Genomic DNA, 15,795 nt, shown 5'->3' with positions numbered 1-15,795 from the left:
GAGTGAAACTCTGATGTACATTGTTGCTTTTTCTGACTCTTCTTGTGTACAGCAGCCCTACTAAACTTTTAGGTGCTTGAAACTTTGTGGTTAGTAATAATAATCATAGAATCATAGAATCCTTTAGGTTGGAAGAGACCTTCAAGATCATCAAGTCCAACCATTGAGCCATTAGGGCTCCAAAGTCCTCTGCTAAAACAGATCAGAATCTGTCAGGGTTGGAAGGGACCACAAGGATCACCCAGTTCCAACCCCTCTGCCATGAGCAGGGACACCTCCCACTAGATCAGGCTGTCTAATGTTGTCTTGCTACATGGTAGATATTAAGACTGAATTTAAAATCCTAACCAAATATATGCTTAAAAAAATTAATGTCCACTTCTCCCTCTGTTTCCTAGGACGGTAATGTAGGGTACGGTATTTTAAAGTATGCTAGGTAATATTTTCTTGTCAGGAAGTTTTCTTTGAGTGAGGCTTTTGTTTCAAAAGATGATTCAGAGGAAGAGGTAACTAATGTAACACACAACACATTTGCTCTTCCTTCTCTGCTTCTCCACATTATGTGCTCCCAGCACTTGTTGTGTGCTACTTCCATCACTTGCTGGGTCTCTCTCCATGTAGTAAGTGATTCAGCTCACTGATCTGGTAGAAAATTAGCTATGTTTATGAGCTAAGCAGTCTCCCAAAAAGATATGACAAGGAACTGAGATAGCCTTCGGAGGCTGTGGAAGCAGGCAGCACATGCAGAAGTATGGACAGAGATGGGATGAGGGGAGAAAAATGAGGACATTTTTTTCATTTGACAACACAAATGTACTTTTGAAGCCACGGTGTGCATTTGACTGAAAATAATTTCTTGTGTGCTTAGTGGATGTGATTATTCACATAAATATCTTGATTTATTTTTTTTAATTTTTTTTCTTACCCCTGGTTTTAAGCTACTACAAGAATGGAACGATAGCTGTATTTTCCATCTTCATAATTAGTTAATTTAGAACATTCAAAACAATGACTGAAATATGGAGGGAAGGGTTATGGTGATGTGTGAGAGGCTGTGGTGTGTGAATTATTATTAAAGGAAACACTAGCTCTAAAAATCTTGAGAAGTCTACACAGTCTGCATTGTTGTGATATGTAAATGTAAGAGGAAAGTTGAAGCCCAAGTTTAAAAATAAATACTTTGGTGATTAACTGTATTCTGGAGTATGTATTATAGCCAGTTCACTGCAGATCAAGTACTCTTAAAATTACCATTTCAGGCCAAGTGTTCGTATTTGAGATACCTCTTCACTTTTGATTGCTGTTGTCTATGTGCACATCCCTGACATTTTGTGTGGCTCCTGCACAGGGAATAATATACATCATTAAACTGGTACCTGTCCAGCTCCCACTCCAGTCAGTGGGTCACTTCTCTATCTGCAGGACTGGGCTTTAGTCCTGTGATGAAAACTTTCTGTGTTTTACTGAGGTGCATCACACTGTTTTCCTAGTTTTTATATACATAAAACCTAGATAGATGCAGTGATATTTATGCAGCAGTTTTACCAGATGGCTCTTGAATCATCTGTTTTCAATGAAAAATGGAAAGATCAGACACGTACATAAAGGCTGAATTAATCTTTGTAATTAAATGGAACATTACTTTGCCGTGAATGATTTTAGCTTTCAGAATATATTTCATGCTAATTTTTCAGTGAACTGTAATTGTATTAATTTTTTATATTTTTAGAAGCTTGAAAATGATCTTCACAAAGTTATTGTGAGTCAAGTTGATATACAGAAGAATTGTGTCAGTCTCATAAAACTTTGTTGGGAGTGAGATAAATGTTTTGTTCTGATATTTTTTTAGAGTAAGTACTATATGCCAGTACATGGTGTTGTTAGCAGGCTTACAAAATACCTAAATCATACTCTGATGGGCAAAAAGTCTCTCAGAAGGCTCACATGCCAGGTTTGGTTGTCAAGTGAGAATTTTACTAGACTGGAAACTAGGTTGCTGAGTAACATTGAAACATGTGTGGGATCCCATGTTGGCAAGTTGTTAAGTCAAGAGTGAAAGGTCGTTTGGTATTTTGTCAAGGCAGTAAACTGACTTGCAGTGCCCTCATCACGACAAAGACACGCTGATGAGAAAATCCCCAATGTGTTGAAGTCAGTGAGGAAGCTTCCACGCGTAATCAACGGTGGAGGGAGTAGTCCTGCTCTGGGTCCTCTGCCTTGGAGCCTGCTCTCTCTGGCTGCTGGGGTAGAAAACATTCACCTGACTTACTCTAAAACATGCTGCTTCTCTGCGTCACCTCTCTTGCTTTTCTCTGGCAGGAGAGGAAGCCTGCAGTGATGAGTTTTCTTAATTTACCCGACAGTCTAAGGTAGGCTGATTACTTAACGATAGCTGAGGGAAATACCCCATCACCCCTTTTTCTTCCTATGAATGTGGCTATTTAATATGCATATTAGAGAAAGGAATTGAATGAACTTTTAAACCATAAAAAGTTGTGCATAGTGCGTTCATAGCAGATTCATGTGCAATTACCACATGGCTGGTTCCTGCATATTTGTCACATTTCATTTACTTTCCCCATATGTGTCTGCATGGCTCTTGGAAGGCTGGTCTCTTAAAAATACTTTTATTTTTATCAAGGGGAAAATACTGACTTCATTAGAAAAAAACAAGCCAGTTTTAGGAGAGTTTTCCACTTTCTGGTGCTATATGAATAAGGAGTCTTTGGACTGCTGTTAAATATTACTCAAGTGAAGAGAAAAAGATAGCCTAGGAAATTTCCAATATGCAGAGTTAGAAACCTGCTTTCTAGCTTTTCTGTTGTGTAAATAAATTTAGCTCTGTGCTGGGCTCAGCTGAACAGGCTTGGACCTAATGCAAAGCCCGTGGGAGCAATTCTGGTTGGAGGGGTTCACAAGGACTTCAGAGGGCTTTCTGTGCCCTCTCATGGGTTCTGCTTTAGCTGTAGGAAACAGACCCCTCCGCCAGGGACCACATCCTTCACTATCAGTCTCAGGGAACTTACTGGTGTGCCACAGCTATCTGGCTTGCCGCCCATGCTTCCTGCCCTAAGTGCCTGCATGTGCTGTATGGGCCTGGACCTCATCCCAGGCTGGAGTCAGGATGCTGGGGGCAGTCCTTCAAAAGGAGAGATGATCTTGGTCCTTCAGATCAAGCAAGCTTATTCCTCTGTTCTTCCCACACCAGTATGCGCTGCACAGTGGAGATAAATTTGCTCTGGGCTACTAATCTGGTATGATCTCAGGAGAGCATGACACACCTCTAAATTTTTGTCTACTTTGCAGATACCTTTAGGACCATATTTGAGCCACATTTCTTTTCTGTGAGAACGTGTACAGTGGAACATGGCTTGCATATGACAACCTTGTACCAGCTTGCTCCCCATCAACTCTTGCACTAGATGTCAAAAACACTCCTAAAGATGCTCTTTATGATTTTTAGATCATCTAGAAGCTTTGTAATGGTATTTAAACATGTAGTTACATTTGCTAATAGCAAATTAACTTGGTGATGTAGAAAAATACATACTTTTCTGAATATTTGTTGTCCTACATGACTAGTGGAATATTTAAGAAGGCATCAGAATTACAGTGCTAGTAAGGTCTACCTACCTTAGAGTTTAGTCATTACAGAGTATATAGTTGTCTGTCTTATTTGCTCAGACTTCTAAACCACACGTATTGTGTTAAGAACTTTTAAGTAACAAATGTAATAAAATATATATCACAAAATACAGACGGCTTTAGCCATTGATAAAACATCAAAGTACTAGAAGCAGCATTGCCTTTTTGAGTATACTTTCAAAAATCTCTTGGAGACAAACTCTGTTACATACTAGGATTTTATATAGCCTCTATAAAAAAAAAATCTCAGTAGTGTTTGACCATTTTTTCCTCGTGCTTGGAAATCTTAATCTCACAATATCAATTGTGAAAGTCATAAAGCAAGAGTGTGTGTGACCTTACAAGTGAGCCCAGCTCTCCTGAGGTAGTCTGGTTGGGAAAGCTCTTCCCATCTTCCTTCCTAATGCAGCAGGGCCATGACAAGAGTAAAGGATTTAAGTGTCAGCAAAATAAATAAATCAATGTTAAGTATTAATTACATGATGGCTTATGATATTATGTGATTATATGTGATACTTAGGTCAACCTATATCAGACCTGCTTTTAAGGAGTTTGGAGGAATCACCCTCACCATTATAGATGTTCAGTTAAGGAGTGAGGTCTCAAAGAGCCAAAACCTGACAGTTCCAAGCTTCTGCTCTCAGTGTGCTGCTGTGGAAGAAGAAACTGAGATGGGTGTGGCAGATATTCCAAAATGTCCATATGGTGAAGTGGAGGTGGACACATTGTGGTCACAACCAGACAGCGAGCACCATGGGCCCATCTCTGCATCTTTCAGCAAAGCAGAACTGGCAGATCTAGGTTGCCTTCATAGTCCTCTACATTTTCAGCCAGTAAGGCATGAATTTATTTGCTTTTATCTGGAAGACAGTCTAGAAATTAAGAGTGCTTTTAAAGGATATAATATAACTCAAACCCAAATATGCTATTTTATGTGCCAAAATAAGATCAACAATATTTGATTGACATTGCACTGCTATATCATTAGTGAAATGACATTGTACTGACACTGTTAATCCTTACTCTTTCTTTAAAAGCCACTGTTCATTTTTTTCAAGTTGCACCATAAACTGTTTTTAAAGGGTTTACTCTTCATCGTATAAGTTAATTTTAAAACTAAATCTGTTTAATCAAGATGCTGAGGGGCTCAATTAAGTAGATCCGACACAGAGGCTACTGTAAGTGATTCAGATGGGTTTTCTGGAACACATGCAGAACATCTGAGATTCATCAAACTTGTTTAAACAGATGATGCAGTAGAAACTAGACCTGACAATTTTGCTCTTTGCTTGCTTGAGACTAGTTTCAGATAGGGCTAAACCACTGGAAATGGAAAAGGAAATTTTCCAGTTCCTTGCAGTTCAGTCAGCTGGACCTGACAACATCATTGGGAAAAAAAATAGACAGTCTTGATTGTATATGAACATGCAGATGAATTGTGTTCTCCAGCACCACTTTTTATGCCCACCCCTAGGCATTTAAAATGTCTTGAAGGCTGCTCTACCTTCTGGAAAAATTAGAAAACATTCTGTTGAGAGTTAATTTGGCTCATTTCATGTTTCCTGTTCAGCATTTGTCTTCCATTGCTTTTTTGTTTTTTATCACTAAGGATATTTGCATGACAATGGGATCTTTCTTGCTTAAGAGATCATTTGCCCTTGCTGCTAATTTCCTACCTGAATATGTAATCTTCTGTTTGTGACATCTTAATTATCTCAACCACAATTATTTGTGATATCACAAATGGAGGATTATGACCTGAAGCTGGAAATGAGATTGAGAAATTGAAGGAGTTTGAAGAAGCAAAGAACTCTTTCTTCTTGAAAAATAAAATAAGAGATAAAAAAATGTTGATTAAATGGAGGCAGTCCTCCATCAGCTTCCTTCTTACCATTGTAGAACAGACATTTCTAATTCTTGCTGTCATAGAAGGCCCTGTTGTACTACGATACTGTGGTGGGGGAGAAGGGGGCAAGGATTTCACTGTAGAAGAAGCAGAATCTTCCCTTGAACAGTCACCCCCTGCAGCAAGAGGGAAATAGAAGGTGGATCCCAGAGAGGTCTGGGCTCTGCTCATGGAGAACAGAATGCAGGGTTGGTATGGTTGCAGCTGTTTAAAGGCCAATCCTTTTATTGCACTTCATACCTTACAATATTAATTTGCATTTAACATTGGAGTTAGAAGAATGTATTTTCAGAAAAGCATTTTTTTGAAGGATGGGGGAAATTCCAAAGATGTAAGAAGCAATTACATTCAGTATTCTCAAAACATGCAAAGTGAAATCTTTGCTACCCTAGTCCACCATGGTTTAAATTTATTCTATGGAATTATCATATTTCACTTCTTCGTATATCATCTTATCTGTATTTACCCTTCTGCTTTTATTCTGGATATGTTGTTTCCACAGAGATTCTGGGTGGCTGGGTGGCCTGCTGGTTTTTGTGAGGACATTACTGAGGCTGTTTATATACTTACACCATGACTTAGAAAATGGGAATACTCAGCTACTATGACTTCACACCAGAACATTTAAACAGATTGTGCATAAATGCTAGGACCAAGTCCTGACTGAAAGAGGAAAAAAAAACAAAATTAGTGAAAAGTGTGTTAGTTTAATACCTCTACTGACATTAGGGGAATGGCAAAGACAAAGATCAGCTCTGTAGTTTTAGGAAAGTACAATGTCCTTCAGAAAAGTGTGCATGAATCCTCAGATGTAAATGGAAGTGATCCTCAGCAGAAATACACCAATCTGCACTTGCTGGGACCCAAGGTCATCCATATCTGTGTTTCAAAAATATTTTAACAGTTGGATGTGTACCAGGTACTGTGCCATAGCAAAATGGGCCATTTCCTGTCATCTTCTGGAAAACATTGTGAAAACAGGCATTTGACCATATGATTAACACAAAAACTGGTAGGGAAAATCAGCTGTTAATATTTTGCACTCAAACACAGTGCTGTAAGACTGCAAAAGCTCTGCAGGCAAAAACAGACCTACTGTGATAATCTAACAACAGAACCTGGACCCTCCACCTTGTAATGCAAAGCTCATTTGCAGCACCAAGTTTACCTTGTAGGCAAGTTGGTTTGAAGTTAAATTAGGATGCCTTCAGGGAGGCATAATAATACAAAGTGAAAACAGAATGGAGAAAAAAAAAAAAAGCCATATGCTGAGAAATTATTATATCTGCCAACACTTTTGTTTCCTTTTTTTTTTTTTCTTTTTCAAAGGCAAAAGCAGTTATGGCAAAAGTGGGTTACCCTCAGTTTATAATGAATGACACATATATTAACGAAGACATCAAAACAGTAAGTGTCAGACTTGCAGCTTTCTTCTTTTACATATTGCAGCCATTCTTTGCTCTGTTTTGCTGCTGTCTAAAATCAAAGCTTCTCTTTTGTTTGGCACACATCTGGAGTTCTGCTTGCCTGGTTATTTTTAGACACTGAATTAAGTATGCTAGCTCTCATGTCTGAATTGTCAGTGCTGGTGTGTCTAGGCAAGATGACCATAAGGCCTTCTGGGAATGAAATGTGCCTGGGTGCAAAGAACTTTGCTGCTATTAAGCATTTGAAAGGTTAAACACGCACTGTCATAAATTTTGTGTTTAGTTATAAAAATGAAAAAAACCAAAACCATTTCTCCTCAAAGTAATGGTCTTCAGAAATAGCAATGCATTTTCCTCAGTGTATCATAATTTATGATGCTTTGCATGGGCTCTCTTCATCTCCCAGGCTATGATTTTTTTTTTATGGTTTTGCACATAGTCTTGCCTAGAGGTCTTAAGCAATGTGTAGGCTTAATGTGCTGTCTGTGTACAGTGGGGGTACTCCTTCCTGACCCACTCTCTGTTCAGCTTAACCAAGGCAGGAAGGGATATAATGATAGATAATATATTTCTGCGTTTTCCAAAGGAGTAACTGTAGCATGCCTGTGATAATTGTGTTACTGAAAGTCATGGGCAAAGCAGAATCACAGATTCAGTCCTGAACCAGTAAAATGGAAGCGTGAGAATCATCTTTGCCAGAGAACATGAACAAACACTAAAGAGAGGCATAATTTATTGAGAAAACTTTGAAGAACTAACTCTACCAGCCTAGTCCTTGTTTCTGGAAAGACTAGTGGTGCTGTGAAGGGTAATGAGACAGAGAATGTGACCAACTATATTGCTCAGTGTATGGAATTATTTACCCAGATAAGCGATAACATCTACTAAAACAAACCCCACTTGTTAATCATGGTTGCAAACCCACAGTTTACATCTGAAGTTCACCTTCCTCAGAAGTCCTAGGATTGCCTGAAACTGATGACAGGAATATAATCTGGATTTATAAACTATTAACATCCCTTTTTATTACCTGGTTGGTTGGGGGGACAGGGCAGGGCAGGATCGCTATTAGATTTGGAGGTTCATGGGAACATGGAACCCTAGATGCACATTTAATATGAGAAACAGTGAGAAGGAACCCTCTGGGGGCACATATTATGAAGCATTTGCAATAAAATGCAAAATAAACTAAAAAAAAAGAGGCTTTGTTACATTTTTGAAAGTGGTTTTAAAAGCAGACCTATTTCTTTCTGGAAAAGAGGCTGTTTTAATAATAGCTGTAGAAGCGTGCAGTCTGCAGTTCATCATTGAGTAGTTCTGATTTCCTCAGCTCTGCTCTGCACTGCTCCAATGTCCCAGTCACTTATGTAGATCCATTCAGACACTGTTTTTTAAGCTCAGAAAATATTTATTCTTCCTATCAAGTGTGAAAATTTTAGTTGCTTTGATAATGGATAAAAAATTAGGTGATTATCTCATTTAATATGAAAGTTCTGCTTGTTTTATGTCAGGTTTTGTTTCCTTGGTTGTGCTTTAAAAATGTCTGTGCTTTTTTTATGCAGCTGAAGTTTACAGAAAGTGACTATTTTGGCAATGTGTTGCAAACTCGCAAATACACAGCCCAGTCTGATTTCTACTGGCTTAGAAAAGAAGTTCCAAAAACCGAGTGAGTAGATAAAAGGAAAATTGACATAATCTTTTAACAATATTTTAATTTATATTATTTAATTTATATAATTTGTGTTCTAATAGAACTATATACACAGCCACATATTATGATACAAAAAGCCTATGGGCATGCCCCTAGTTATTCAGAAACTCCTTGGGATATTTTTTTTGGTAAGTTCTAGGTATCCCTGTTCTGATGCACAGCAGTTAAATGCTTGAAGCTTTAACTTAATTTAATGAAAAAAAAGGGGTAATTGAATCTCAATTAAAAATGGATTATGTCTTTTGGTCACAGTTAGAATTTGGAATGGTACAGCGGGGTTTAATGAAATAAATTTTCTAAGAGCGGAAGCATTAGTAGGAGATAATGTTATTATTAGTTATAGCAATCAGCATTGTCAGTTACCTGCTGATGATAGCAATGATATGGAATAAAATGTAATTTAATTCAGATATTTTTATTTATTTGTAAACTTTAGAATGCAGATTGTGTCACATACTGTCATAAAATACATAAGAGAATACACAAGTATCTTTTCTTACTAGTGGGGAATCAAATCCTTAAAATGCAAATTAAAACCTAAACAGAACTTAATTAGTATAATCATGCTACTTAAAAATGACTCCTTCAGCACAGAGACTTTGAAATGAGTGCTGCTGCTTAGCTCCTGTGATAGTATTTCCTACTCAAACTGAACACTACCTTGTTTCAGGGGTGGCTCTGTGTTGTTTGTGAGGCAGGCAGAGGATGTTTGCAGGACAGGCACAGGCTGTTCCTGGTTGAACTGTTGTAATTTGTCCCTGTGTTTTCAAAGGGCTGTTTATAACTTGAGTTTAATTGTGAATTTTACCTTCTCATCACGCCTTTCTCTGACATTGTAATGATTAATCTGCTGGGAGATTATTCTGCCTTTGCACTTGCTTGGTGATAGAAAAGGGGTCTGAAAGTGGTGGCATGCTGTCTGCTTTTGGTGTATCTGCTGAGGAGTACCAAGGCCCAGAGAATCATTGCCACCTCCAGTAATTAAAAAAAAAAACATACTGTAATAAGCCAGTAACTCCCACTCACCAGTCTGAGGAATATCAAATCTGGCCTTAAAAACATCAGCACCTGCCACGTTTTAACTATCAGGTTCTACTCCTTTCTGATGCTTTTACTTTTTCCTTCCTTCCTTCCTTCCTTCCTTCCTTCCTTCCTTCCTTCCTTCCTTCCTTCCTTCCTTTCTTTCTTTCTTTCTTTCTTTCTTAATTCTCTCTTTCCTTCCTTCCTTCCTTCCTTCCTTCCTTCCTTCCTTCCTTCCTTCCTTCCTTCCTTCCTTCCTTCCTTCCTTCCTTCCTTCTCTTTATCTATTTTTTTTTAAATTTTTTTTTAAGCTTCTCTGTTTTATAGATCTCCACAGATCTTTGGGCTACACTGAAGCTTGGTGATGTGTTAATAGGCAGTTACCCTTGGGATTTTGTTTCTCTTTGTTTCATTTCTTGTTTTTCCTGGTTCAGTAGCCTTTAGTACAGCATTTATATTTAAAGGTAGATATCATAAGATAGTTCAAGTTGTGGACTGATAATTAAGAAAACCAGTGTTCAGAGAAATATGTTGCTAGCTAGTGAATATTACCCCCAAAGGTAAAACACTATATTCATTTAGCAGACAGTCCAGATTTCTCAACAGCATTATTTCAGACTGGACTCACTTCCCTCAGAATAGTCAACTAAATGGAAAATCAAAACGGTGGTTCACTCAAAGCATCAGGGAAACACCATCAGGGGACAGATGGAGGAGCTGGGAGTTACAAGACAAAGGAGCTAGATAAAGCAAGGAGGAATGTGGTTATCAAAGTGGAAATAAGTTATTCTGGAAATTCAACAGTTTTGTAATTTAAAGGGGACAAAATATCCACCAAAGCAGGAGAAATTATCAAAATTCTTTGTCTTCTGTTCTGCTCTCTCCCTCCCTCCCTTCCTCCCCAGCTGTTGTCTGCCTTACACAAAAACAGAGGATGGAGGCAGTTGGGAGAGGCATTGCTCAGGGCGTGGATGAGGGGATATATAGCTGGCCCAGCTGGTACCAAGAAGTTGTGACAAGGCATTAGGGTGCCAGAGCCACCTGCTCTGCCAGTCTCAGGGGCCAGGCTCCCTCATGGGCACCACCGCTGCAGGAGTTGCAACTTGCTGTCCTCAGCACTCCTCCTAGATGCCAGTTGTGATTGTTAACAGCTGGCTGGGGAGATGGCTGTTGTCTTCACAGCTGGCTCTATCAAACAAGAGGAAAAGTGCTCAGGTATCAGGAGAGACACATAGAAAAAGATTTGTGCAAGAGCTGAGGGATATGATGCAGAAAACAGCACAGGTCGGATCGCAGCACAGATTGGATCAAGAGGGCTGAGTGGAGGAGGCAAGGCTGGAAGGGGGAGGGTGGGAGGAAGGACACCAGGCATGAAGACAGTTCTGATAACCCAGGTGAGACACAGCTAGAGCAGAGGGAGGTGAAAGGCAGTGTGTGGGGAAGTGACAGCCATGTGGAAGGGAGAGATGAAGGAGAATGAAGATTTTAGTGGTGTTTGCTTATCCATCCATAGAGCTATATACATTCATTATGCAGAAATATACATACACATCTACATACATGTAAACACCCCCCCCTTTTTAACAGGGATTCTCAGTGAATTTTAACAGTGAATCTCTCCTTCTTAACACTGATATCATAGTTGCAAACAGCAAGGCATCAGAGGACTTCTTGGTTGTACCACTTCATTATTAATCTCTCTCCTTTGAAGTCATGACATCTTCTCTAAGATTTTTAGACCTGTCTTCACTTTTCACTCAACTTTCAGTGCTGGAGATGTAGGCATTTAGTGTCCCCATAAGAGGACACAAAGGAAGCATGCTGTGAGAGGATTCCTGGGTCTCCTCCAGGACCTGCTCCAGTTTCTTGACCACACTCTATTGTTTGTAAGCCCTGGCTCTTGCTTTGCTGCAGGGGCGGGTGGCTCAGAGATGCTGGGTTGGTTGCTGTTAAGGACAGTGTAAAAGCTCCTTCTACAAAAAGGGAAAAGCAGCCATGAAAGACACTGGGCAGGCTGTTGTGTGTTGGAGAGATGTTGCTGGAGAGCTTAGAAATCCTGTGGGTGGACCTGTCCTGGAGAGAAGAGGCTGGAAAGGAGCCTCCAGGAGCCTTCTCTCAGTCTTTGAACCTCATTTTAAGAAGTGATGTGGCACTGGAGGCTGGACCCAGCCTTACCGTACCAGTTTCTTGCCCAGTTCCAGGGGATTCAGATGGCAGCCAGTCCTGGCAGGCTAATCATAGAATCATAGAATGGTTTGGGTTGTAAGGAACCTTAAAGATCATCTAATTCCAATGCCCACCCACTGCTTTGTTTCTACATAGGAAAATTTATAAAAGTAGCTAACAGTGAGAAGCAGAAATACATTTCTGAGTGTCATCTTGAAGACTGCCTCCCCTTTAGAAGTTTTTCTTTATAGTCCTTTTGTGGGAAGAGATTTTCTAGATTCCAGTTTCATTACCACCTTTATATGGCCTTTCACTTCTAACCAGCTTAAGTGTGTTATACATCCACAATTTCATTCTCTTACATACATATATATATTTATTTTTTAAAAAAATCTAACTCAGGATATTGAACACCAAATTCTGCTCCACCTGAGTGATTTCTTCTAACTGAAAAAGCTGACAAAACAAATTACAAATTCGGTTTATGCTTTACAGAGAATTAAATAACTTAATAAGCTTTCCCCTGTATTGTAAATCTTCCCAGTCACCCCTCTTCATGACTGGCAATGTAGCACACTATGTTTTTAACTCAGAAAGGAAGACATTGCAGAGGAAATTGTAGCCTGAAGAAACACAGACCTAAGAGAGTATATGCCCCACTTTCTATCTCAGTGCAGGTTTCAGGTTTTATTTCTACAAGAGAAATCTCAAACTTACAAGTGCCAAGTCTGTGGCACTAGGTTTTGACTGGTGCAGTAGTTGATAGGTAATATTACAAAACATCATTCAAAGCTGTCTCTTTTTCACACGCAAATAGCAAATAGAAATAGTGTAAACAATTCTGGATTTTTTTTTTTAAATTTATTTACCTGGTAATTAATAAGAGTTTAGCGTTTGTTGTGCCTGTCTTTTTTTTTTTTCCCTGTCCTTCTACTAACACATCAAATGAACTGAAATTGCAATCAGAGCTAGAGCAAATGCCCAGGCAACCTGAATTCAAACAGGAATGAGAGAGTTATTTCTGAATTTGCTTCACCTTAAAATTTATTAGCGACAGCTATTTATTACAGACCTTCATATAGTAATTTGATGTGTTATTAGTTAAGGTTTGTCACTGAAGATTCGGTCATTTCAAGGAACTCACCGAAAGAGAATGACAGATGAGAGGTGAAGTTATTCTGCTAGTCTGAATGGAAGCAGTCTCAGTTATTTCTGTTCTTTGCTGGCAAATGCTTCCTAAACCTTTTTGAGAGTGGCTCAGAATGATAAAACAAAATGTTAGACCATAAATATGCTTCTTGTTGACTGTCTACATGTCGAATATAATATTCAGCAGTATACTCTGCTTTCTGCTTGTCACTAGAGAACTCTTGTTCCTCCTGAACAGTAGAACTGCTAAGTCTCTTCATACTACCTGCTTAAAAACATAACCAACTTCATACAGGATCATTCTTGAGGGCTTGTTATGAAAGAGAGACTTGGAGAGAACTTGGTTCAATTTTACAGTGAGAATATCGAGGCTACTATTGGTCTTTGGCTCATACTAAGCTCAGGAAACAGGATGGGCTCTCTTATTGTGGTGGTAGATTGTGAAGAAAGCAGCAGTCTCAGAATGGGGATGTTGTGGTGAGTTTTAGCAGCTCGTCTGCAAGCTGTGAGTTCATACGTAGGAAATCATGGCCATCAATGGTGTGGTGTCTTCCCCTCGTAGCTGTGGACCAAATGGCAACAGCATTTGCTCTTGGGCAGAATGAGGTGCTTCTGTGGGGACAAGTATGTGCGATGATAGTTTCTCTCCCAGTAAAAACAGGTGCATAGTTGTACTATTACAGAGTTGTTGCTTGTCAGTGAAGAGCTCTATAAATACTGCTTGTGGTGGTTCCTATCTTGAACTAGCTGTGGTGTGCCCCTGGGGCTGCAGCAGCAATGAGGATGGGGAGAAGGACAAAGCACATTAGTCTGTTTTGGAGTATCTCTCATCTGTCTTAGGCCCTTGAACCTGTGACTGAAAATGAGCGGCCCTGTAAGACTCACTCTAAGAAGGATTTGCAAAAAGGGTGGGTTTGATGTCCCAGAAAAATTTTTTCATGCTTAAAAGTTGCTGTTCAAGAGAATAGAGACTATTGTACGTAGAACAAACCAACAGTCACAACACTATGTGCCTGTTCAAACTGACAGTAAAATCTAAATGAAAGTGTTGATTGATTCAGATGAGTCCATTTCAGATGGGTTCTCTCCTAGTCAAAAAAGGGACAGTGTCCTTCAGAACTAGTGCTAAGCCTGGAGAGCAGGTGCCACCTCACAAGCCTCTGGCTTGTATCCCTCAAGCTGATTACTGCTGTGAACAAGCATGAAACTGAAATGTAGTTAATTAAGACCCCTATATTATTTCTTTATCCCCTCACCATAATAATTCTTTCTTCAATTTTCAATTATCTTACAACATTAGCTCTAACATTTAATCTCTTTATTACAGAGGAAACGGAAAACACACCAGAAAACAACCTCCCCCTGATCCTCTCCTTCAGAATCTCCTAGTAAACAAACCACAGAGAGTTGTCTGTGGCAATTAGAGCCTATAATGCGATGCATGGTTAAGATATTTACATGATAACACCTTTTGCTTTCATTTCTTAATTTCTTAATTTCTTTCCTAGTTGCTGCATTGTAAAATAAGCAGCACAGCTTTGAAAATGAGAGAAGCAGACAAATCTATTGGTAAAAGACAGAATGCTGCCATTCTAAAACTCTCTGCTTTGTTGCATGGTTTATATGAGACACGAGTTGCCAGAAAAAGTCAGTATCTGCAGCTAACTCAATCATTTGATAGTGCTATTTTAAAGCACAGATTGTGTATGTCACTGATGTCACATGTTTTCCGTGTTATGATGGATCTTCCTTTGTCTTGGTCTTTATTTTGTACCTCCCATCTTCTGTTTGAAGGACATTTTCCAAAACAATTGCATTGTATTCATTTGGCTTTACAAAACTTCTGAGTAATGCATGGTTAAAGACATTAGGATGTTCCTGTTTGGATGTTTACTAGAGTTGCTGCAAATTTATTGTTAATTAACCACTAATTCTTATCTTCGTTGTTACTTTTCTTGTATCTCAGTTCTTCCTTCATCATAATATGAAATCTTGGACTCACTGAACCAAGGGTCTCATCTCAGGGGATTTGGATCTTGCTGAAGCCAGTTGAGATTTTCAACTCGTGTGGGTGAAATCACCATCAATATAGATGAGCTTAGGCTAAGGAGATTAGTAAATCCCATTTGATATTCAAATCTACATTTCCCTCCAGTACACATGAGAAATCTAACTATGAGAATATATGCTAATATTCCTTTTAAAATTTGTTTTGGCTTATAAGACGTCCATTTGTTTATGAGCACACTGATGGCCATGTTCATCGTGTAGGGTACAGAATGCAAAGCTGTTTTGAATTTATGTTCCCAGAAATTGAATTTATGTTGTCCATATTACTGACGTCATCCTAATTGTTCAAGTAGTTGTCCAGCAAAGTATCTGAAGTCACCTCACTGACTTCAGAATGCTTTCCTCTAATTTCAGGAGAGTTTCTCTACATGTGGTTGAAAGACACCTAAGAGTTTTCACAGCTGCTCAGCGTTGTAGCCTCTGCTGGGTCATCTTCAGTTCGTCAGCATGGCACATCTCACAAGCACAGCAGTCACTTAGAAATAAAACAGATTAGGTAATAGAAAGCTTAACAATCACACTGGCTGAACATTCATTGAATACATGTACTTAAAGCTATTAAACAATAGATTTCAATGTTCTAAAAAGTGTAGGCAGCATGTGTTGAAAGCGAGAAATACTTAAGCTTTAATGTGTCCTAGGTCTTTGACATTTTGGCTTCCTTCCACTGAGTTCACTTTTTATCTTTGCTCATTCTGTTC

General features: G+C 39.0%; 1 protein-coding gene across 1 annotated transcript in view; it reads left to right on the top strand.

The window, feature by feature from the left end:
- PHEX (phosphate regulating endopeptidase homolog, X-linked) overlaps positions 1 to 15,795 on the top strand; it is a gene marked incomplete at its 5' end in the record, with an annotated part of 79,824 nt that overhangs the window by 37,477 nt on the left and 26,552 nt on the right. Inside the window, 2 exons of the mRNA XM_008946846.1 lie at positions 6,881 to 6,958; positions 8,541 to 8,644. Coding sequence (XP_008945094.1) covers positions 6,881 to 6,958; positions 8,541 to 8,644 — 182 coding nt within the window. The remainder of the gene's footprint in view (positions 1 to 6,880; positions 6,959 to 8,540; positions 8,645 to 15,795) is intronic.

This window comes from Merops nubicus, unplaced genomic scaffold, assembly GCF_000691845.1.
Source record: "Merops nubicus isolate BGI_N331 unplaced genomic scaffold, ASM69184v1 scaffold1369, whole genome shotgun sequence".
In the NCBI taxonomy this organism is placed as follows: domain Eukaryota; kingdom Metazoa; phylum Chordata; class Aves; order Coraciiformes; family Meropidae; genus Merops; species Merops nubicus.
This window is presented reverse-complemented; position numbering and strand designations above follow the sequence as displayed.